Source organism: Grus americana, chromosome 1 (genome assembly GCF_028858705.1).
Source record: "Grus americana isolate bGruAme1 chromosome 1, bGruAme1.mat, whole genome shotgun sequence".
In the NCBI taxonomy this organism is placed as follows: domain Eukaryota; kingdom Metazoa; phylum Chordata; class Aves; order Gruiformes; family Gruidae; genus Grus; species Grus americana.
In genome coordinates, this window is record NC_072852.1 from 172,985,434 (window position 1) to 173,008,472 (window position 23,039).

General features: G+C 34.9%; 1 protein-coding gene across 16 annotated transcripts in view; it reads left to right on the forward strand.

The window, feature by feature from the left end:
• Nucleotides 1-23,039, forward strand: part of MYCBP2 (MYC binding protein 2) — a 205,067-nt gene that overhangs the window by 167,397 nt on the left and 14,631 nt on the right. For 10 of the 16 annotated variants that reach the window (XM_054825908.1, XM_054825935.1, XM_054825990.1 and 7 more), the window contains 18 exons: nt 566-735; nt 1,119-1,184; nt 1,521-1,765; nt 2,464-2,631; nt 4,312-4,469; nt 4,863-5,062; nt 6,296-6,445; nt 9,101-9,261; nt 9,880-10,036; nt 10,693-10,917; nt 11,553-11,618; nt 13,848-14,087; nt 14,231-14,329; nt 15,297-15,377; nt 16,631-16,897; nt 18,496-18,779; nt 18,996-19,092; nt 22,102-22,221. In XM_054825908.1, coding sequence (XP_054681883.1) covers nt 566-735; nt 1,119-1,184; nt 1,521-1,765; nt 2,464-2,631; nt 4,312-4,469; nt 4,863-5,062; nt 6,296-6,445; nt 9,101-9,261; nt 9,880-10,036; nt 10,693-10,917; nt 11,553-11,618; nt 13,848-14,087; nt 14,231-14,329; nt 15,297-15,377; nt 16,631-16,897; nt 18,496-18,779; nt 18,996-19,092; nt 22,102-22,221 — 2,954 coding nt within the window. The remainder of the gene's footprint in view (nt 1-565; nt 736-1,118; nt 1,185-1,520; nt 1,766-2,463; nt 2,632-4,311; nt 4,470-4,862; nt 5,063-6,295; nt 6,446-9,100; nt 9,262-9,879; nt 10,037-10,692; nt 10,918-11,552; nt 11,619-13,847; nt 14,088-14,230; nt 14,330-15,296; nt 15,378-16,630; nt 16,898-18,495; nt 18,780-18,995; nt 19,093-22,101; nt 22,222-23,039) is intronic. The other 6 variants (XM_054825946.1, XM_054825963.1, XM_054826000.1 and 3 more) reach the window with 3 other exon arrangements.

Genomic DNA, 23,039 nt, shown 5'->3' on the forward strand with positions numbered 1-23,039 from the left:
TTTCTTTTTTTTCTAGCTTGTAAACATAACTAATTATTTTGCCAGTTAGTGAAGTTCAGGCTGATGTTGTTATGCCCTCGTTTTAGCACTGTATGCGAAGTTAAAGCAAAGTTAAGGAGCCTTATTATTCAGCAGTTATCAATGCCCTGAATCCTTCTGAGAAAGGAAAGGAATTCAGCAAAGGAATGCACTTCATTCCCTTTTAAGGTTTGTTAGACGGGGGTAGGTTTTTATGTTTGTTAGATCATAGGTCATGTTGGCTAACATGTAATACCGACCTAACCATCACTTGGCTGCCTGAATAGGGAGCTGTTCCTGCTTTGGACGAGTTCATAATAAAAGCTTGAAAAACACAGTGCATTTGGATTCTTTGGATACTGGTGGGACATGTGGACATGCACCTTGTTTTTTAAACACTTCAGAGATAGAGAAAAGGAGAAAATTAGGCCAGGAAAAGACAAGTGTGTTCCTTCCCCATCTCCATCCCTCTTTTATGGTAGTAAATCATCTAATAATCATTCTTTTGAAATTACTTTTTTTTTTTTCATCTTTTTCCCTGATGTAGGTTGTGGCCGTTACGCAGGTGGCCAAGGTTATAATAGCATTGGGCACTTCTGTGGAGGATGGGCTGGTAATTGTGGTGATGGTGGTATTGGAGGAAGCACTTGGTATTTGGTTTGCGATCGATGCAGAGAAAAATATCTCCGTGAAAAGCAAGCAGCAGCAAGAGAGAAGGTATTTTCATCTGTTTCTCACATTTAGCGCTCTGTCTGCTTAGTAGTACTGTGTTCACAACTTGAAAATAATGTAGGAGTAGTTAAAAAAACTTTGGAATTTCAGAATTTTGGAAGGTTTTGGAATGTCCACTTAGGCCATTGATAGATTTAAAATAATAAGATAGAAACTTTGCTGATTACTTCTGACCAGATTTCATCCCTTTGTAAAGTAATTTTATTTTTTAATCCCAATACAACTGCAGCATTGAATGTAGTACCTAATTTTTTAAAAGTATGTGTCGGTTTATTTAACTCTGAATTCTGTTTTATTTGTTTACTGAAATATGAGTACTGTTTTAACTTTATATGTTTATAGTTTCTTTAATGATCTTAATCATCCAGATCACTGGATACAGACGCCAAACACAAGGCAAACTGGAGGAATTTTTAATGGGAATAATACAAAAGGTGATGTTCTTACAGTGGTCTTCCATGATCAATTTCAAATTCTTGCTTAAAGCATACAAATATGTTGAGGTTTTAAGATAAGCAGAACAATGCTAATTTAATTTCATTTTTGAAATTAAATTTGGTTTGCACACAAAATTCATCCTAAGGAAAACATCAAAACTTTCAGCTGTTTATTAAAAGGTTGCAAAGCTATAAAAATAATAGAAGTACCACTTTGTAATAGAAAGCATTTTACAACAAGCAATTTTTCATCAAGCAACTTCAGTATAATTGATAGTCAGCTTTTCCTGTGATGAAGTCTAATTTAAATATACCTTTTTCAAATATCTCTAGATTAAACAATCTAGGAGAAAACCAATGCAAGTTAAGACTCCGCGTGCCTTGCCAACTATGGAAGCACATCAAGTGATTAAAGCCAACGCACTGTATTTACTGTCGCTGAGTAGTGCTGCTGAGCCCAGTATCCTCTGCTATCACCCTGCAAAAGCATTCCAGTCTCAACTTCCCAGTGTCAAAGAAGGAATTTCTGAAGACTTTCCCATTAAAATGCCATGTCTCTATCTACAGACTTTAGCAAGGTAATTAAAGGAAGTTTATGAATATTGATTTTAATACTCGTATTTATACTGTTGGATAAAAATGTGTGCATAAACTAAACTAAAACTGACATAGAAAAATACCTGTTTTCCTAATTCTTTATGATCTTTGTTCTTTCTCTTCTATTTCTGTGATCTTGTTGATCTGTGATCTTATTTCTTAGATTCTATTTGCTCCAAGTGTTAAATGTACCCTGAGTAGCTTTTGGATGCTAAATACTTTTTAACAACAGTTTAGTTTCTGTCCAAAGAATTTAGCATTTCCTGAAGAGTTTGACTTAGTGTGTTAGTAGCAGACATATGTGCTACTTTTCTCTCTCTGCAGTTAAAAATAGTAAGAAGGAAACAAGACGACTTGTGCTTACTTGGTATTTCTAAGTAGATTTCACTGTAGTGTCTCATATTTATGATGGATAGACATTTGGGCCTAAAACACATACTGGAAATACCTAATGAAAATACTAAAAGATAACAAAGGGTGATGCCCACTCCCTGTTGGTTGAAAATGCCATTATATTTTCCACTAACACTTGTAAGTCACAACCAGCTTAAATGCATTAGGTGAGGAGTAAATGAGTGGCATTGGCTGGCTAAATGTATTGGCAAAGGACTTTTGTGTATGTGTGTGTTTCAGGAACTTGTAATCCTTAATCCAAATTTAAAAATCTAATTTGATGTAGGCATCATCATGAAAATTTTGTTGGGTACCAGGATGACAACCTCTTCCAGGATGAGATGAGGTACCTGCGCTCAACTTCAGTACCTGCGCCGTACATCTCAGTCACTCCTGATGCATGCCCTAATGTCTTTGAAGAGCCAGAGAGTAACATGAAATCTATGCCTCCAAGGTACTTGCTTGTAATTCTAGGTACTATGTACAAATGCTAAAGCATTAGCACACCACCAATTATTTTTTTTAAAAAAAGAAAACATTGCTGTAATTAAGTAGCTAAAGTATCAGATCAGCTCAGATCAATCTCTGCAGCGGCAGAACGGCAAGAAAAAAGCAAAAACTTCTGAAGCTGTCGTCAAAATCTTCAGTTAATCATAGCACGTCAGGTATATTTTGAACCGCTAGCAATGCAAGTTTGCAAATCAGATTTGAAACTTTTAACTGTAATGCAAACCAATTGCTTCTCTCTAGAAAGGTCTTGGTTTTACAACCTAAATATGAAAAAGTCTGCTCAGAAATTGTAAGGACTTTCAGCATACATCAGGGAAATTTATCAATAGTCCTTCCTCTAGGGCTGCTTATTTCCCATAGAGACAGAGTTTTCCAGAGTCTCCAGAACTGCAGAACTGATCTAAAGAACAATGGTCCAAGGACCATAGCTGTTATGAACTTGAAAATGTAGCATTTTTTTTCCCCTGTATTCCTGTTCCTTAACACAACTGACTGTAGAGCAGATTAGCAGCCTTTTTTGAAAGGAAGTAGCTGTTATCTTCCTTTCAGGATTTCATTATAAAGGGAAGTTTGAACAGGAAGGAATTTCATTACCTTAGATTTTTTTAAAGCAAGTGTTGCTGCTTCTTTCTGTGGGAAGTTAAAATGCCACAGAAGAAATGACAACTTAATGCTATCAAGGACCAAGAGTGCTGGATGGTTTCTGTCAGAATAAGACAGTTTCTTATCTCATTGAGCTTACTATGATTGAATTCAAACAATTACAGACTTTTTGGTTTTGCCAGGGAAAAAAGGGCTCTTACTGTTAATAATAGTCTGGAATCAACTTAGATGCTTGGTGGTTTTAGATGTCAAACAGTGATTCCTCATACAATAAAGAGGATGTAACGAAGAGAAAACTTGCTTTTAATCTGCTTTTATTTCAGTCTGTTATATTTTATACTGACTGCAGAAACAGTTTATTGGAATGCTACAATATACAATGTAGTCTTTTCAGAAATAGAACATTTCTAACAAAACTCCTTAAGAGTGCATCGAATTGGTATATTCCTTTAATAAAACTATGGACAACCATGGTCTCCTGGAGGCCTGTAGGGACAGCATAAGCTGGGAGTTCTGCAGACTGTAAGAAGTCCACTGAAGGTGAGGAGTAAAACATGTCAGAGGCATAGCCGTAGCAATTGAAAATTGACTTTAAGGGTAATGATGTCAGAAACTTTTACTTCACATAAAGTTCTAAATTTCAGCTGGCTTGCATATTAAAAATTCACTCCGTAATGTTTTCACATGCATTCTCAGGGCAAATTTGGGCTGAAACTTCAGTTCAGGCATGATCTGAATGTTTGTATTCTCTCTTAAAAATACCTAAATTCGTGGAACTTACCATGTGCATCATTACATTTATTTATAAAGCACTTGAATGCTTTCTCATCATGTGTAATTGTTAATACGTGTTCCTTCTTTTCCAGCATTTAAACAGTTATTAGGTACATAAGACAAACTTTCATGCAGTAGCAGCATTGTCATTATGAAATGCATGTGTCTTTATTTAATACTTATGTGTAATTCAAGTATACTCTATATATTCATTAATGAGTCTATAACTTCACTGATTTCTTTGTAGTTTGGAAACCAGTCCAATAACAGATACAGATCTTGCGAAGCGTACAGTCTTTCAAAGATCATATTCTGTTGTTGCATCAGAATATGACAAGCAGCACTCAATTTTGCCAGCACGTGTAAAAGCAATCCCTAGGAGACGAGTCAACAGTGGAGATGCAGGTAAGGGCATAGACTTCAGAAACGTTAAAAAAATATTCAAGGATACAGTATTAGATTTGCAGTTCTTCTTGGAAACTGTAGACAAATATAATTTTTTATAAATACATGTAATGACTTTTATTTCTATTTATTAATAGACATTAGCTATTTGTTAATCTGCACAGGATTAGCTTAAGAAAATTTGTAGTGTATCTTTTGTGCTTAGAGTGATATTTTCTTTCTCAGTTGAAGCATCATTTTTCCACTTCGCTTTTATTAATGCGTTTTTCTCACAGAAAAAAAACCAAACATATCAATTCTAAAATTGCTGTATTGCTTTTTATTTTTACTGTGGCTATAAAATTAAAATGCACAAAGAATCTAATGTATGCATGTTTTTATGCTTTTGAATAGAAGTGGGGTCCTCTCTCCTGAGACATCCATCTCCTGAACTTTCTCGGTTAATCTCCGCCCACAGCTCTCTTTCCAAAGGAGAGAGAAATTTCCAGTGGCCAGTATTGGCATTTGTAATCCAGCATCATGATCTGGAAGGACTCGAAATAGCAATGAAACAGGCCTTACGGAAATCTGCTTGCCGAGTCTTTGCTATGGAGGTATTAATATACTAATAGATCTTGTATGATTAAAATAATACATTTGTAAATTCCGATTCAGAATTTTTTTAAAGTAATTTTTATATAGATTTTAAAAAAATTGTCATGTGCAGTAAACCCATTCTAAAAGTTCACTTACTGGTATTATGAACTCTAAAAATTATGAATACAGCAGTATTGCCTATAAACCTTCTTCAATACTATGTTGTGTAGAAAATCTCTGATAAAAGAATATTATTAAGGCTGCAAAAATCAATTTTATAAATACTACTTTCTCCTCATTTGCTCAGCATTTTCCTGGTCTTGCTTGCCATTCTTTTTTCAAATCTCGGACTGAGGATTCTTTCTTTAGAATTGTTTTGGTGCTGGTAATATCTAGATATTTCACAACTTCCTTCTGAGATGGGTGAACGCTACCCCTGTTATATAGATAGTGAACGAGCAACCAAAAGATCCATTAAAGTTCAATTGCTTCAATAAAAGCTGCAAGAGGCATCCTCATTGAGGCCTTTTTTTTAATTATTTCAGCTAAGCTTCAGTAAAGTTTCTGCTGAACTTTTATACAGCGTGGGTATTTTTCAAGTATTTGTAATGTGGGAAAATATAGGTGGATTTTCTCTAATAAAGTAAAAAACCACACCTCTGTTGTTAAGCACCAGCCATCAAATTTCCAAATGTCAACGTGCAGAAATATTGCAGCTTTTAGAAGAATAGAACAATATTACAATTTTTAAATATCCTTTTTTCTCCACTATGTTGATTTTTTTTTTTTTTTATTTTAAGTGGCTGAATTGGTTTGATTACTTCAGTCAATGGGAGAGACCAAAAAAGGAAACCAAATCTCAGCCTGCAGAGTTCTAAATTAAAAAGGATCTTTACTTTGTTAACCAGTTTAAATAGTAAGGAGTGCTACCACCTCGTCTTGTAATAATCTCTAAAAATACGAAGAACTTTGCTTTTTCAACCTTAAAGCTTTTTTCAAAGAACTTATTTTTGTGCGTGCTGTTTGTGAATTACTTTGCCGTGTCTGCTTAATATAGTTGTCATTTTAATAAACTGTCTTAGCTAGAGAGCAATGTGTCTTACTTGAAGACATTATTGTTGTTGTTATATTATTATTATTATGCCTGCCCAAAAGCATCAGTGCACCTCTTTACATAAATGGTTTAAGAAATAGCTTTACTCCAAGTTTGCTTAACCAATTGATAACTCCTTGTGTGTATTTTATTTTAGGCTTTCAACTGGCTTCTTTGTAACGTCATTCAAACAACTTCTCTTCATGATATTTTATGGCATTTTGTGGCTTCCCTGACTCCTGCACCTGTAGAGCCTGAAGAAGAGGAGGATGAAGAAAATAAATCAAATAAAGAAAATGCAGAACAAGTGAGGTTCAGCATTCCTTTTGTAAATACAGTATCTCTGTTGATTTTAAGTCAATTTAGAAATATTTCATTATGTGGAAAAAAAAAACCACCAACAAAAACCAAACAAAACCAAAAGGCAACTCACAAAACCTTAATCCTCTCTTTGTGAAATAGAACCTTAATTATGGAATGAAAATTCTTAGTCTTAAATTGTAGTTGAACTCTTTTGATAGTCAAAGATTCATTAATTTTTCTTCTAAAATTGCCAAGTTTTGTGTAATGATGAATTACAGTCACTTAATGCATTATTTTTGTGAGTATCGGAAAGAAGGAAAAGAAAAAAGCACAAGGACCTTGCTAATCCAGTAACAACAAAATTTTTTAAAAAAAGAGAAAATAGAGAAAATATTTTTCAGAGAAGCTTTGTTGTTCAGTCTGCTGAGCTTTCAGTTCTTTAAGAAAAGTCTATAGTTAATTCTGAAAATCTAGAGTTAATTTAAGTAATTATAGCGATAGATTTAAAAATAATTATATATATAAAAGTAATTACATATGCACTCGATATAGTTAATTTAGCGATTTAGGAAAAAACTACAGTTAATTCTGAAAATGTAGCATGTAGAATAGTATAGTCTAACATACCACTTTTCCAAAAGGTATCTTCATATAGTCTCTTCTAGATTTAGCTCAGATTGAAAACAGGATCATGTCCATAATGAATAGCTTAAGAAATCATGGGAGAGCTGCTAGTAAGCCAGGGTAATTTTTATCACTTCAAATCTAATCCAGTTTTGAAATGAGAAGTTCTGAAATGAGTCTTCTCAGCATTGTAGCCCTGGTACGTTGCTATAGTTGTTTACAAAGCAACTGTAGTCTTGTCCTGATTTTTACGTGGGATATCAACTTTTCCGTGTTACTGTATTGACATGCAGATTTATAATTCCACATACTTATTTTCAAGTGTGCCAAATTCTTGCATGTATACATTAAAGCTGATTGGCCAGTAGCTCTGTATATTATATTCAGAATATTGTTTCTGCGCATGTCTCCAACAGTTTTCTGCCTTGTAATGATTTCAGCTGCTACATCAAAAGCACTTCTAGAGTGAGGGAAATGGGTTCCCACTAGTCCTTATGCCAGTCTGCCTCCAAAATAAGAACCTTTACTATATAAAAGAATAAACAAATACTGTCTTAGCTGTAGTTTGGATAATTACTGACTGAAAGATAAAGATTAGAAAGGAATGTTAAAATATGCCACTTCTGTTGGGAATGCTGCTTCCCTTTTGGTATAATGAAGGGAGGACTTAAAAAATTCCCCTTGGTCACTTGGCTAGGGTGAATAATTTTATGACATACAAGAAACTGGCAACAGTTTTCAGCTAATTGTTAAATATCACTCAGGTGATGTATATTCAAATCACAAAATCTTCAGTAGTCTGATCATGTGATAAAAATACCCATTTAATTATATGTATACAATGTAATAAATCCAAGGCAGTTTGGTGCATGTCCGCAACTGGGATTCATTTCCTTATGTGAAATATTTTTACATATTCTTTTAATACACTGGGAGAGGATGAGAAGTCCCAGTGATGAATTCTGTAAAAATGGGGGATGGTGATCTAGAACCATAAATGGTTTAACATGTAAGGTTCAAGGGCAGTGTCCTTGCTAAAGCAAATCAAAATGTAAGAATTAATAAGCTGCACAGGAGACAGCGAGGAGCAGGATGCTATCCATGTCGATAGGATCCTTGAGGGGAAGGGAAATACCTAGGCTTTGAACTTTTTCTGAATAATTGATTATATTTAGCGTAGAGTTCAATTTCGTGCTTCCTACTTCATACACTGAGTATACTTTACTACATTATACCCTCCAGGAAAATACAGAGAAATGTCTGTTTTGATGGTTCTTGTCTAGGTAAGCAGGTGCTTAAAATTCATTTCAAATAAGAACATAGCATTTCTAGGCATTCAAGCAGTCGAGATCCATGGAAAATCTACTTGCAAGAATATATAAAGACATTTGAATGGGTTTAAAATAATAAGCTTGAATCTGGCTTTGAATGTCATAGATGAGTCTTTCCCTGCCTTCTGAAATAGGATATCGTGATCAGAACCTCCCTCTCTTTCTCTGCTACTCTTCCCCATAACACGCCTTGCTGGCCGCCACCCTCTTTGGTCCTCTGCCACTGCCTTCGTACCCGCTGCCCAGCGGAACTTGGCTCCCAACACACAGCTGTTCTGATACTGGCGCACCTTAACTAAGAATCATTATTTTCACAGGTCTAATGAAATAAAGCAGCTGATAACTTTAGCTTAATTAGCATGTTTGTTATGACTGGGTTTGGCTGTTCAAAAAAGTTGTTATTAACAGCTGGAATATGTCAGTTTTTTCTAGTTTGTTTTCAAATTAATGCAATGCAATGTTTCACATCTTTAAATCATGAGAAATATGTCGAAGTATAAAGTATACTTCCTGAATTCCTTGTTTGGTGTTCATGTATAACTTGTTATTGTAAAAATTCTCTGACAGGAAATGCTTTGAACTTCACATTCATTATAGGATTGATGCAGTTATTCTTAACCCAAATATCCCAAATGTTTTTATTTCTATTTAACCTTTTTTCTCTGAAAGTCTGTTAACAGCATACAAATTGCTTTGTATCTTAGGAAAAAGACACAAGAGTATGTGAACATCCTCTGTCAGATATAGTGATCGCTGGCGAAGCAGCTCACCCATTACCCCACACTTTCCATCGCCTTCTCCAGACAATCTCTGATCTTATGATGTCTCTTCCCAGTGGTAGTGCATTACAGCAAATGGCCTTAAGGTAAGTGCAAATTAAGAAAATTCTTAAAAGGCCGGAAATGGTGTAACATTATAGATGAAAAGATTTTTGCAGTGTAGATAGGAAGTTTGAAACAACTTTATGTGCCTGTGTGAAAAGGAGCGTTTCTATCCTTACGCATAGGAAAGGTGTGAAAAAGATACATGTATGTGTTTATCCATATAAATAATAGAATAAAAGAATTTGTAGAGAAAAATCTAGTTGCTCTTAAATTCTGTACTGTATCCACTATGAAGAAAAACATATTATTGAATAATATCATAGCGTCTGTGTGTACGTGCATGGGAGCGTACTACCTTTTGCTCAGAAATCTGTCATCTGAATAGTATCCTTAGACTGTTTGAAATTTTTCCTGTGTATCTGTCTCAAAGATACAAATTGAATAATAATTATTCTGTTCACTGTTAAAATTCTAAGAAAAGTTTACTTCTGCCTTCCTCAAAATGATGCATAGAAACATTTAAGATCCTGCAAAATTTTGAAGGTAAAGGTTTATAGAAATTATTTTGATAAGCAAAAGATAAAATTAATAGTTTCACTGGTAGGTTATGTCTTTTAAACAATATTCAAAATTTCACAGTCCACTAAATATGTTTCCAGGTGCTGGAGCCTCAAATTCAAACAATCTGATCACCAGTTCCTGCACCAGAGCAATGTTTTTCATCATATCAACAATATTTTGTCTAAATCTGATGATGGAGATAGTGAAGAGAGTTTTAGTATCAGTATTCAGTCTGGCTTTGAAGTCATGAATCAGGCAAGTATTATACCTGTCAGAAGCAGAGATCAGTTGTGAACAGCCTGTACTTCCTATGATCTTTCTGTTTGAATTAAAACATTCTTTATTGCAATATTGTATTTCCCTGAATGCGTCTCAGTTTGGGATCTTGTTGCCGATATTCAGGTTCTCGTATTTAACTTTAGAGGTTCAAATATTGATCCTTAGCCTGTGTATCACTCAAACCTAAATTTTGGAGCTGTGCTCATAAGTGCTTGTTTGCAAGTACAGTGTTTGGGGATATCTTATAGGTCATTTAGTTAATTCATTTGCTTCATTGAGTTAGTTCATTTTTTAAATGCTGTGTACTAGCAGTTCTTTCTTGCTTATATCTTTGTTTTCTTCTGTTACTCTGAGGAGCACAAATTAATACTCCTGATGAATATCTTTAAAGTGTTTTCTTCCATTTATTTATATGTTTAGGCATTTCCTAATGTAGTCAACTATTAGCTATTAATACTTCCTTTGGTTTAAAGAGCTGAATAATTTGAACCAATAAATGACAAATTTCTTCTTTAATTCAGAGAATTCTGTTCCTCAGAACAGAAATGCCTGTATGGTTTTAAAAATTGTAAATAATGCCTGTATTTGGGCTTACTTTCAGATATTTTAAATACTTCCATTTGTTTTCACAGGAACTATGTATAGTGGTTTGTCTAAAAGACCTAACCAGCATTGTTGACATTAAAACATCGAGCCGACCTGCCATGATTGGTAGTTTAACAGATGGGTCTACAGAAACATTCTGGGAGTCAGGAGATGAAGATAAAAACAAAACTAAAAACATCACAATTAACTGTGTAAAAGGAATCAATGCACGCTATGTGTGTGTTCATGTAGACAATTCCAGAGATCTTGGGGTAAGAAAAAAATGAAATGTCTCTCATTGAAAGTGCATAGTCAAAGTTGTATATATTTATCAATCAAGAACCACCATTTTCTTTGTCCAGTTCAGTTTTAATTCTAATTCAGAAGCTCACATTTCAAAGTAAAGTTTCTAATTCCTGTGGTTTGCAAGCAGTACCTGATATGATCAGACCAATCCAACTAAATTTGCAGTTTGCATGAACCTAAGACTGGGAAACTTAATTCTCAGTGGCATGTTCAATTTCAGATGCATTTTCAAGCATTTAAGTATTTCATAAGTTACTTTTCCTGCTCACGATTTCTATAGAAGCATTCAAATAAGAGGTTTTCATAAAATCCAAACTGTTTTCTAGACTTACTACTGCATTCATGTTTATCGATCTGCACAGTAATGTTACAAATATATCTTTATTTCAACTACAGCTTTTAATACAAGGAACAAATTATATCTCTTTTTGAGAACTGTGCTTTGGAATTCTTTGTCCTTGGTTTTGATCACTTTTTAATTTTTTTTTCGTAATGAAACGACTTGTGTCTCTCTCATGTACATACTCTCTTAATAGGGAAGAAATAGTCAGAATGGTCCTCATTTGAGTTGTTTTGTTCTTATTTTGCTTGCTTGTTGTAGAACAAAGTGACTTCAATGACCTTCCTAACTGGCAAGGCAGTAGAAGATCTCTGCAGAATAAAGCAGGTAAACATTTTAACAGTTGACATTGAAAAATTGTCGTCATTTTTTGGCTGCATATAGCAGATTTTCTAAGCAAATAGTTTCCATTTCTTGTGGTAGATAAATTATTTTACAAATATCAGGCATCATAATATTCTTGGATGATACTGTTCTATTAATGACAGAATTCAGTCATATATACTGAATATTGATCGAGCTTTTACTGAAACAGAACAAAGTAATATAAAATGTTCCTTAGATTTTTTCTTTTTTTAAATTATTACCACTGGAAGGGTAAGTTATCATGTAGAAAGTTTCCTAAAAAGACTGTTTAGGTCCAACAAGCTGTTTGATTTCTTTTAGGCTACTTATATCTGAATATACCTGAAATAATGGCATTAAATAGTATTATACAGTTAGATATTCTGATGCCTGTTGTCTTAGTGTTACACTGCCATCTGCTTCATGGAATCATTTTTCATTAGAGAAATGCAGCTTAAGAGTTAGCAGAAGTAGAAGGCCATGAGAAAGGAAAAGATAAATCATTTAGCCTCAAGACTAGTTTTTGTAGTTACATGGTCTAATACATGTTTATAGCACACGTTTTACCCTGCCATTTTAGTTCTCAACTTCAGGTAGCTGAAGACTTCTGTCCAGAGACTCAAGTTCAGGATGGTGTTCAGTCTTTGTACTTCTGTTGTGAAGCCAGATGATAGGTGCATGATTTTTACACAGAGAACAAGGTTTTGTATTTTGACACTGATGTGACTCATCAAAGATATTTAAGGTTTCAAGCAGGCAGTTACCATTTGGGGCTCAAAACTTTATTACTTGGATTATTGACAGTCAGTGGTAAAATTTGTCAAGAAGCAGCATTGTCTTATTACAGAGAGATGGTTTGCTTTTCTCTACCTCTTGTCCTCAGAGAGCATTTTAAGGCAAAGATACAGTTCCAAAAGGTGCTACAAATCTGAACCAAAAAACACTTTGGTACAGTGGGCTCCTACTAAACAGTGAAGTGTGAGTGTGTGTTTATATGTAGCCAGATATAAAGTTTGTGTGCATTTCTCTGTGAATCTATATATGTAGATACAAAATATAGATGGACACATGTACCACTTGGAGAATTCTTTTTTGTGAGAAGACTGACTTGGTACGCCTGGCTATCCAGCTAAACAAAGGGCAGCCGTGGCACAACTCAGGCGCTGGACTCGTGATCATTCATACAGCTTGTTAGCTTGCTCCCTGGCCTTGTTTCTGTCTGCTCAATCACAGCACCCAGGCATTTTTCCAGGGATGGTTCACTCCCAGAAGACAGGCAGGATTTGATTCAGCTTTGCTCCCTCAACAGTCCTCTGACACTTCTCCAACAGGTTTTTTTTATCTTCACACACACCCACATACTATACCCTAACTTATGCATACTCTGTCTCGTGGTATTTTAAAAAAAAAAAAAGTTTAAAAAATTGTCAGTCTCATCTGCTGCAGCACAGTTCAATGCAGACGCTGAGAATTAGCATAGAAATAGGAAAGAACAAATATTAGCTTGATTATAAATGAGCTTATGGACATAAGAGAGGGCTCACTGGGCTCAGGGCAAGTATAACTTAGGCCCACTCAGGTTGCTCTGAGCAATGATGGGAGGCACTGCACACTATTCGGTTTTGGGTTCCAGTAGCGACAATCACAGTTTAAATCTTATAACATTATTTATGTTCTCTTTTTTTTAGACCATATTTGTTTTAAAATAAACTTAATTTGATACAGTTAATCTGTCTTTTTTACAATTATCAGACATTGACTTCCACAGAGTTATAATTTTTTTGCAGAGGTTTATGTGAATAGGGATGAAGTAACTTAAATACTGATAATTGTGTGTTGTATTTTCAGTTAAATTATGGCAGCTTTTTTTTTATTAAAAGTAGCAAGCAAATATTAGTTGAAAGTGATTTTTTGAACATGTGAACTGTTGCTCAGAGGATAAAAGGGATAGATAGGCCACTATTTCTAATAGGTTTTAAAGACAAAAAAGAAATGGCTATGTGTCTTTTTTTTAAGTTTGAGAAAATTTTTATCTGACTTCATGAAGTTGAACATTTTTATAATTAAACATGATTGTCTTACTGCTCAGGATGAAAATTTCATAGCAAACACTGTATTGGTTCCAGCGAGATATGATGGGTTCGTTTTAGAGGTAGGTGACTCTTTGTTTGATGTAACGTCAGTTCCCATCTTTATATTCCTGTTTAATAGGTAGACTTGGATTCAAGACACATTGGCTGGGTAACAAGTGAACTTCCTGGGGGTGATAATCACATCATCAAAATTGAACTGAAGGGTCCAGAGAACACACTAAGAGTTCGACAAGTGAAAATTCTTGGATGGAAAGATGGTGAAAGCATTAAAATAGCAGGCCAGATTTCTGCAAGTGTAGCTCAACAAAGAAACTGTGAATCAGAAACGCTGCGAGTATTCAGACTTATTACATCCCAGGTGGGATTTTAATGATGTATTATACAGTGAAAGTTACTATAAATCTCGTAGACTTTCAGTACTTTATGTTTTAATGTAACATGTCACATCTGCACAAGTTTGAGGTCTTTGAGGTAAGCTAATTGTCACTATCTTTCTTCCAGGTATTTGGAAAACTCATCTCTGGAGATGCTGAGCCAACCCCAGAACAAGAAGAAAAAGCACTGTTGTCTTCCCCAGAAGGAGAAGAAAAAGTACACAATGTATTTATTTGTATTTTATCAATAATACTTTGCTGAAAAAATGATGCAGGAGGATTTTCAGTATTTTTCCTGTGTCTTATGCTAGATTATTTTCAGATCAAAACAGAAGTAAAATGTCACAATTGCTAAGTTTTTTAAAATTGACATTGATTTTTTGAATTAGTAAATTATAATTGTAGCATATGCATTTAATGGAAACATCATAGCAATGGTGGTGCAAATTATGCCTACAATTACAGAAGTACTTAACACCTGCAGTAACGGTCAACCTGAAAGTCCTTCTTGCATATTATCTTGTGCCTTAAGAGGGGCTCTGTTGATGTTGAGAGAAAAAGTATTAAGAAACCGTACTAATATCCTTCTACCTAGTGTACTCTCCTGTCTTCCAGCAAGGATTAGTTTGAGTGTTTCTGAAAAGGTCATTGTATCTGGACTGTCATGTTTAATAGCCAAAATTGGACTGTCATCAATGAAAGTAATTTCATTTTTTAGGTGATATATGGTTTTGCTCTACCCAGTACCTTGTGGCAATAAGTTCCGTGACTGAATTATTCATTTCGTAAAAGTGTATTTTTCTCACACCTGCTGTGTAGTGACTTAATTGCGTGTTCCCCGTTTCTTTTCCTGTGAAATATATAAACTCAAAAGTATTTTCCGTGCACTTCTTTACAAAGGCTTAATCAGTGATTGTATTAAGCTACGTGAAGAGGCTGAATCTCGGATAATTATACTTCAGTTATTTTGCTTATCAATTATTTTATTGTATTTCATGCTCAAATTTCCTCTTAGAAAGTAAGTAAATACATCTAAGAGGTATTTATTAACCGTAGTTAAATTGATCTTGCTTATATATCTTACTTCTCTGTAACAAAATTCCATATTAACACATATTCCATCTTAATTGCTACAGTAGTTACGAAATGCTCTTGACACTCTTGATCTAATATTAAATATGTTTTTTATGAAGGCAACATCAGATGCAGACCTGAAGGAGCACATGGTAGGGATCATATTCAGCCGGAGCAAACTGACAAATTTGCAGAAGCAGGTTTGTTCATTCTGAAGTGTTTTGAGGATAAAATGTTCATGTATTGTAATAAATATGCTCATTTTCAGTGAATGTAGTACCTTTTACTTGACACTTTCAGTTCTTCTATTGTTCTTTATAATCAAATTTTGGTTTACATTTTAAATACTATGTCTGTGTGTTTTATATGGAAAATTTGCTGAAAATGACACTGAAAAAATCCATTTTAATAGGATGAAAACCTCTATCCTATTAGACTCAATTTAAAAAGAAAAATTTTAGGATTGAGTTGTAAATGGTACTTATTCATGTTTGCTGATAACAATAGCGTAATAGTAGACCCTGTCAAATTTCTAGGAGAGCTTCAGTGGCAGAGTTTAGATTCTTAGTTTTGCACATGTTTTCTCCCCATTTCTGTCATCAAAAAGTATTTAGGTTTGATAAAATTTAATCCTAAATAGGTAATCAGTGCATAGATTCTTAAATTACTCTTTCTTGCAGTCAGTGAAAGTTTGGGTTTGTGGTTTTCTTATTTATCTTTGTTTTTCTTAACATAAAGCTGTAGGTAGAGTATGTTTTTCTTTTGAATACTTAATTTTTTTAAATATACCAACTAAAGCATCTTTTATATTATCTTTGTTACACTTATCACAAGACAAATATTGCTGTAAAATTTTTCACAGTAATACAAGAATTTTTAGATTAATTTTGAAGTTTGTTAGATTAGTAAGTCATGGAAAATCTACCTTTTTTTCACCCATCTTAGCAAATTTTAAAATATCTTAAATATGCTTTTTAACATGCTATTGGTAAAATGAAAACATGGTTTCTAAATTTTTTTAAGCTTCCTGAAGAGCAAACTAAACAAGAGAATAAATCTTTTAATAAGTCCTTTTCTTTTGTGAGTGTTGAGTAAATGTATTTCTTTGGAGTTTTTTGTGGGTTTTCTTAAACCTAAATTCTATGTAAAAAGCAAACTAAAAGGCAGGAAGTACAATAAAAAAAGATTTATTTCAATGAAATTTTCCAGAATGAAGATGAGCGTATTTAGTATCAAATCTAAATCTTAATTCTAAAGAATTTTATCTAATCTTTACTCTAAATTTATATCTGAATTTTATTCTTCATCTGAATTTATGTTTAAAAGTAATTTAAGCACAGGCCAGATTTCACAGGCTTTCCATTTTAGTCATAGTTGTGAAGGTACATACAACACAATCTCTTTCACTTTCTAAAAGTTAAAGAGTTCCTCTATTTGGATTCTGTTTGGATAGGTATGTGCTCATATAGTCCAGGCCATACGAATGGAAGCAACCCGTGTGCGCGAAGAATGGGAACATGCCATCTCTAGCAAAGAGAACGCCAACTCGCAGCCGAACGATGAAGATGCTTCTTCCGACGCTTACTGCTTTGAGCTGCTGTCAATGGTTCTGGCACTGAGCGGTTCCAACGTAGGCCGGCAGTATCTGGCTCAGCAGCTGACTCTGCTCCAGGATCTCTTCTCATTACTACACACTGCTTCTCCCAGGGTGCAGAGGCAGGTGAGTGCTAACCATTCCTTGTCTACCTCGGGATTCCTAGAAGAAATGTCTGTAGAATCCTATAATTGTGGGCGTGATGGTATAATACGTATTTTAACTTACGTTTTTGTGAAATGTAATTTTGTGGTTTTGCTTCAAAAATGTTTTCCTAATCATACTCAGATCATCCCTATATTCCATGCAGAGAACAACTGTAAGTAAAGCAACACATTTTGTTATTGCAGACATGAGAAAAGGGCAAATAGAAATTTATGAACACTTAAAAACAAATTACAGAATCTCTTTTTGGAATTTAAGTTGTCAGGTTTTGGGGGGTTTTCCCAGTTTTCGAATGGGGTTAAAATGGTAAGTTTTATGTGTTTGATATATAAATATACATACATACATACTCCATCACCACCACAATTTGACTGTATAAACCTATTTGTAGGAATCACAAACAGTGTTGAGGACAATGAAGGCTACAGTTCGGAAATTAAAACAAACCCAGTTTTGACTAATTTGATTGTGCTTTGTCTCCAAGAAGTAGAACTGAGATGTAGGAAGCCAAAATTGCTTAATTAACACTTACGTCATCATGAACCTGAGTTGGCAAACTATTCTGAAATGCCTTTGAGTAATATCACTCTTCACCTTTCTTGTCTTGCAGTTAATGCACTAGCTTGTTGTTGCGAGCTGGTATGCCTTCTCTAGGTGGATTTTTAGTTCCTGTTTCAGATTTATGTCTCATACTCTTTATTTTTCCAATTTTCTGAACTGTTACAATGTCACATCTCAACTTGCCTGGAGGAGGCAGGTACTGCCCTGCTCAGTAATTCTGATATATTGCAGATATGCAAAATACTGGTTTTTTTTCTTAAAATGTAAACATTTTTTCAAGAGAACATTGAAGGCTTGAGAAATTAGATATGAAATGTTAACTCCTTAAGCTTTCAGACATCCTGATTTGGACCAAACTGCATGATACAGCCAATTTCAACCCCAATTCCACCAGCTGGTAAGGTTGAAGCATATCATTTCAAGACAGCTCCTGTTACATCTAGACCAATTGGCAGAGATTTCCTTTTCAAAAAATTTCAGTTAGAATATCGCAAGGAAAACTAAAGGAGGGGAAAAAGAGTATCATGGAAGAGAATCATAATGTTCAGTACCTCAAGGCATGTAATTTGTTTTCAGAAGTCTAAAGTGTTTCTAACTGTTCTACCACGGAGTTTCTGACATCTACATATTATATGCAAAGTGGATAACGTGTCTGTAACATGCAGGCAAATCAGAGTTGTACAAACATTTGTATCACTGTTATCATAAGTCCAGTACCAAGCATATTTTTTTTTTATTATATGAAGACTAAGAATTGTTTGAGTGAAATTGGTTCTGGACTCTTCAGCCTTGTCTCATGGGGTATATTAATAAACCGTTCAAAGCAAGATAGAAACCTTACAGAATTTCCTACAGGTGTGATTTAAGTACAAAAAGTAGATTCAGTTCTTCTTACTGAAATAACTTGTGAGGAAGAAAAGAAGTACTTTATTTGATTTTGCTTGAAAACTCCAGCTGTCTTGGTAAGAATTGTGGTGTTGTGATTTTTTTTTTTCCAGGTAACATCATTACTAAGACGTGTTTTGCCTGAGGTAACTCCTAGTCGCCTGGCTAGTATTATAGGAGTAAAGTCTCTTCCACCAGCAGATATAAGTGATATCATTCACTCAACTGAAAAAGGAGATTGGAATAAACTAGGTATCTTGGACATGTTTTTGGGATGCATTGCCAAAGCTCTCACTGTACAGCTAAAAGCCAAAGGAACTACTATAACAGGAACAGCTGGCACTACTGCAGGCAAAGGAGTTACTACAGTCACACTTCCAATGATCTTCAACTCCAGGTTTGTTTAAAAATATGTATATATTGTCAAGCTAAAGGCACAAAATAATTACATTGTTTGAAGTTGGTTATGTTGTCTTTTATAATCTTTGAAAAAAAAAAAAACCCCACAACCTACCATATGCTGAATACGTGCATTATTTCTTTGTGGTGGATTTTGACAAATAGTAACTAATTACTTGAATCTATTTCATGTATTACTGTATGTCCTTTGCAGCTATATTCGGCGAGGTGAAAGCCATTGGTGGATGAAGGGTTCAACACCTACACAGATTTCAGAGATCATTATTAAACTCATTAAAGACATGGCAGCAGTAAGTTTCTGTCTGTTAAATGTGTGGAGGATATTCAAATATTTCTGCTAATGAAGAGTACATTTTTCCATTACTTTCTATTACAGTTAGTATTGAGTTGGTCTCAAGAAGAAGAGGGTATAGTCTTCTGGGTAGAGTCTAGGTCTAGGAGCAGTGAGAACTGAGTTCTGATTCTGCTAAACAGAAATCCAGTTTTGAAATAAGCTTTTAAATAAGTCACTTGTACTAGAAATTTAAGAAGTAAACAATAATTATGTGTCATTTTCTACATTATTAACTTAGAAGCCTAATTATTAGCCTACATGATTAACTTAGAAGCCTAATTTTTTTTAAGTCTTGAGCACTCAGAACTCCACTTAAAAAGTTAAAAGTGTCTGTGGAGTACGAGAATAGTGTTGTTTTCATGTAACTGTCTGTAGATTCTATATGTTGCGTTTCTGGTTAAGACTGCATGTTAAGATTGACTTCTTTCAGTCTTACTGAAATCTGCAAATTTGCATTTATGGTTGTTTATTACTTTAACTATCTGGGCTGAAATTTTCCGTAATTGTATCTGCTTTGGGCAAGTTTTTTGGCAGAAGAATTTGATGAAAAGTGATTCAGCTATTTCCCAAAAACAATATTGGGGGGGGGAGGGGAACATACAGATTTTGTATGTGTTTAAGGCAAAGGAGTTTAGTTGGGAGGTTGTTTTTGTTTTCCATAATTCTGTACCTATTTCAATGAGATGTTTTAAATGACCCAAATTTTCCTCTGTGATTACCCTTTGAAAGCAGTTTCAGTATGTTCACCTTTGGAGTCCTATTTTCTAACCATTCACTGTGCTTAGATTAAGGAGATCCCTTCTCAAAGCTGCTGATGCTGGATGGGAATTCTCTGCATTTTTTATTGTTGATTCTGCCACAAGATTTCAGAATCTCCCAATTCATCTTTAGTTAAGAGTTTCAATGAAAGCATGTCTCATCCCTCAGCAGTGCTGGTCCGTGCATAAAATGATTGCTTAATCTTTGCTTCCACATGATGGATTTTTGTTTCTGCTTACTTTATCAACACTTTAGCAAATCACACATAAAAATTAGGACCCAAAAAAATAGCAGTTGCAATGACAAGTACTCAGAGAATAGTAAATGCCAGGATTAACATGATGCCTTGCCCGTATGTTTTTCTCAGGCATCCTACTTCTTTCAGCATATAAGTTGCAACATATATTGGGAATTCATTGGGTGTTGATAATTTGTTCAAGGTTTGGTTTTGGTTTTTTATGGGTTGTTGCCAGTATCATTTGTAGCCATTGTTGCTAGGTGTGCTTTGGGTAAGTGGGAAAACAGGGAAATAGTGGATTTTCTTTTGCAGGATTTTTAAATCCTACTGGGCAAGTCTTTTGGAGCAAACTCTGTGGTCCTTGTTTTAAGGAATTCTGGCTGTCCCTCAATGAACAGCTGGTGAAAACTAAACTGAGCCCAGACCTTTGCCAGGAATAAAAGAACGAGATTAGTAGAAATAGAAAATGGCTGGCTGACTAGAACCAGATTCTTGTATTTTTGTCTAAGGAGCCCCTGTATCCGTTCAAGACTTTCACCCATGAAACTGTTGCATTTGCTAATATCTGGTTCTCTAAAACCATTGCAGAAATTAGTAGGAAAGTTCTTAAAACTCTGGAGTCAGATATGGCAACTTGCACGCATGTCCAGAGTATTATGCTAGGCTCCATCTCCCACATACCTGATAGTTTCCCAGTAGTGCTGGCTGTTGGGTATACTGGTGTGGGTCTTGAATTCTCTTGTTTAAGGCATTCTACTTTGAATGAATACATAATTATTTATTACAAAAAAGAAAGGGATCAAGTCAGATGACATGTAGTCCTCTCAGATGTGGATATAAATGCCTCTTTCAGTAGATGCTGAATTGCTTACTCCAAGCATAGCAGCTCCTAAAGGAATGCTTGGGACTGAGTTTACGCTCAAATATTCAACAGCCAGGCAGTAAGGACTCTCCTCTCCTCTTGTACGAAGCAGAGATCTGAACTTTATTCCCCTTCATTCTAGATGAGGGAGACCTGACTGAGGCCGTTCACGGGTGGAAGTACTAATATTTTTTTAATTATGTTTTGTAAAGGATCTCTCTGGTTTAGGTATGCTCAAAACATGTTTGGGGGTTTGGGCCTGTTACCCAAAAAGAGAGGGTGGAGACATAGAGGGGTCCTAGTTTAAAAACCTTTCTTTAAGGCTTTTTAGAGCTGCTAATTAGCAGTAGGGTAACATCAGTCTTATTAGCCACTTCATAAGAGTTACAACTGGGATTCCTTTCACTCTTTCAACATTTGCAATATGTAGATACCTACATCTGAGTTAGTCACTATAGCTTCCTTTTTAGAGTCCAGTGAGTCTCAATTATTTCTGTCACTTTTAGCTTGAGGTTTAGAAATTTAGAAATTACATGAAGAATTAAAGGATTCAGCAGTCTCTGAATCGGGAACTTTAGGGTATGAGTCAGTGCCATAGGCTCAGAATCTTTAGGATTGGTTTGGAAAGTATGCTATGGTTCTGATGTCTTCTGTGTACTTCTCTTTATTTCTTTCAAATATAGAAACTTTGGAGAGTATTTAGGAAGGCTGAGCTAGGCGAGTGAAACTGATTTCTCTAGGAACCCACTGTAATCAATGCGTTGTCCACAGTCACTTATTTGTGCTCCAGCTCTGTGTCTTTCTCCAGGGGGGCGCTTTAGGAATATGCCCTTTCATTCTTCAAATCATATGCCCTCCACCTGTTCCAAGTTAGTTATTCCAATAGTTGCTCTGAGCGTATCTCAGTTGGTCACCTGAGTATTTGAGGGCTAATTTTTACCGGATCTGTCTGATTTGAAAACACCTGATTTGTCAAAGTCATCCCTGACTACTTCTTTTTCTATTCTAATCTGGGATTCTAACCTAATGTTGCTTGTAGCAGCTCTAATTACAGTTTTAGTTGTTCTTAATAAAGGCTGTAATAAATTGAGTTTCCTCTTTAACAGGGTCATCTGTCGGAAGCTTGGTCCCGTGTGACAAAGAATGCTATTGCTGAAACCATCATAGCTCTGACCAAAATGGAAGAAGAATACAGATCACCAGTGAGGTGCATTGCAACAACCAGAGTAAGAACTTTACTAAACTTAACATTAGTTCATTGTAAACGTGTGGTAGGGCCCCATCCAAGAACCTTCCTATCTTAGAGAAAACACTTCCTTATTCAGGTTGTTTCAGGAAACAATGCATATAGCATACAGTTTAAATTCTCTAAATCTAGCCATGTGCATAATGGACAGGTATCCTAACTAAGGCACTGTTTGTCCTAATAGAAGTCTTGCTTTTTCTGTGTCACAGCGGATTGAGGTTTTTTCTTTGTGGCAGAAATACACCAATAAAAAATGAATTTTTATTAAATCTGTGTCTTGGGTACCTCCCAAGTAATAAAGAATAAATGTTATGCTTATACATTTGGGGGTTTATCCTTGAGGTAGTTCTGCTTAAGTTTGTAATACTTGCCTTTTACTAAATTTACAAGACCATCTGTGTGGAAAATTGCACAATATGTATCAGCTGTCTTTTTCCAGCTCTCTACACAATTATTTTAGTGGTTTGACTTCTAGGTCATCAGCTGCCACATCTCAAGGCTATTATGAAAACACACAGTAACAAACGTTCTCTAGGACGATTAAGCTAAACTTCACCTGTGTTTTAGTCTCAAAATGAAAAATCATTTGCCAAGCCCTTTATTATTTTACCTGGGGTGGTTTTTTTCTTTGTCTTTATTTCTTCCATGACTCTCTTAGAGAAACTTGGACTAACTTAACCTTAATAGATTGCTTGAAATGCCACAAAAAGCATACTTGTAAATATTCCTAACTTTTAGGTAGTACAGATTTTTGGCTTTTCAAGCATAATAATTACATGTAAAAGAAGAGGTTTGCAA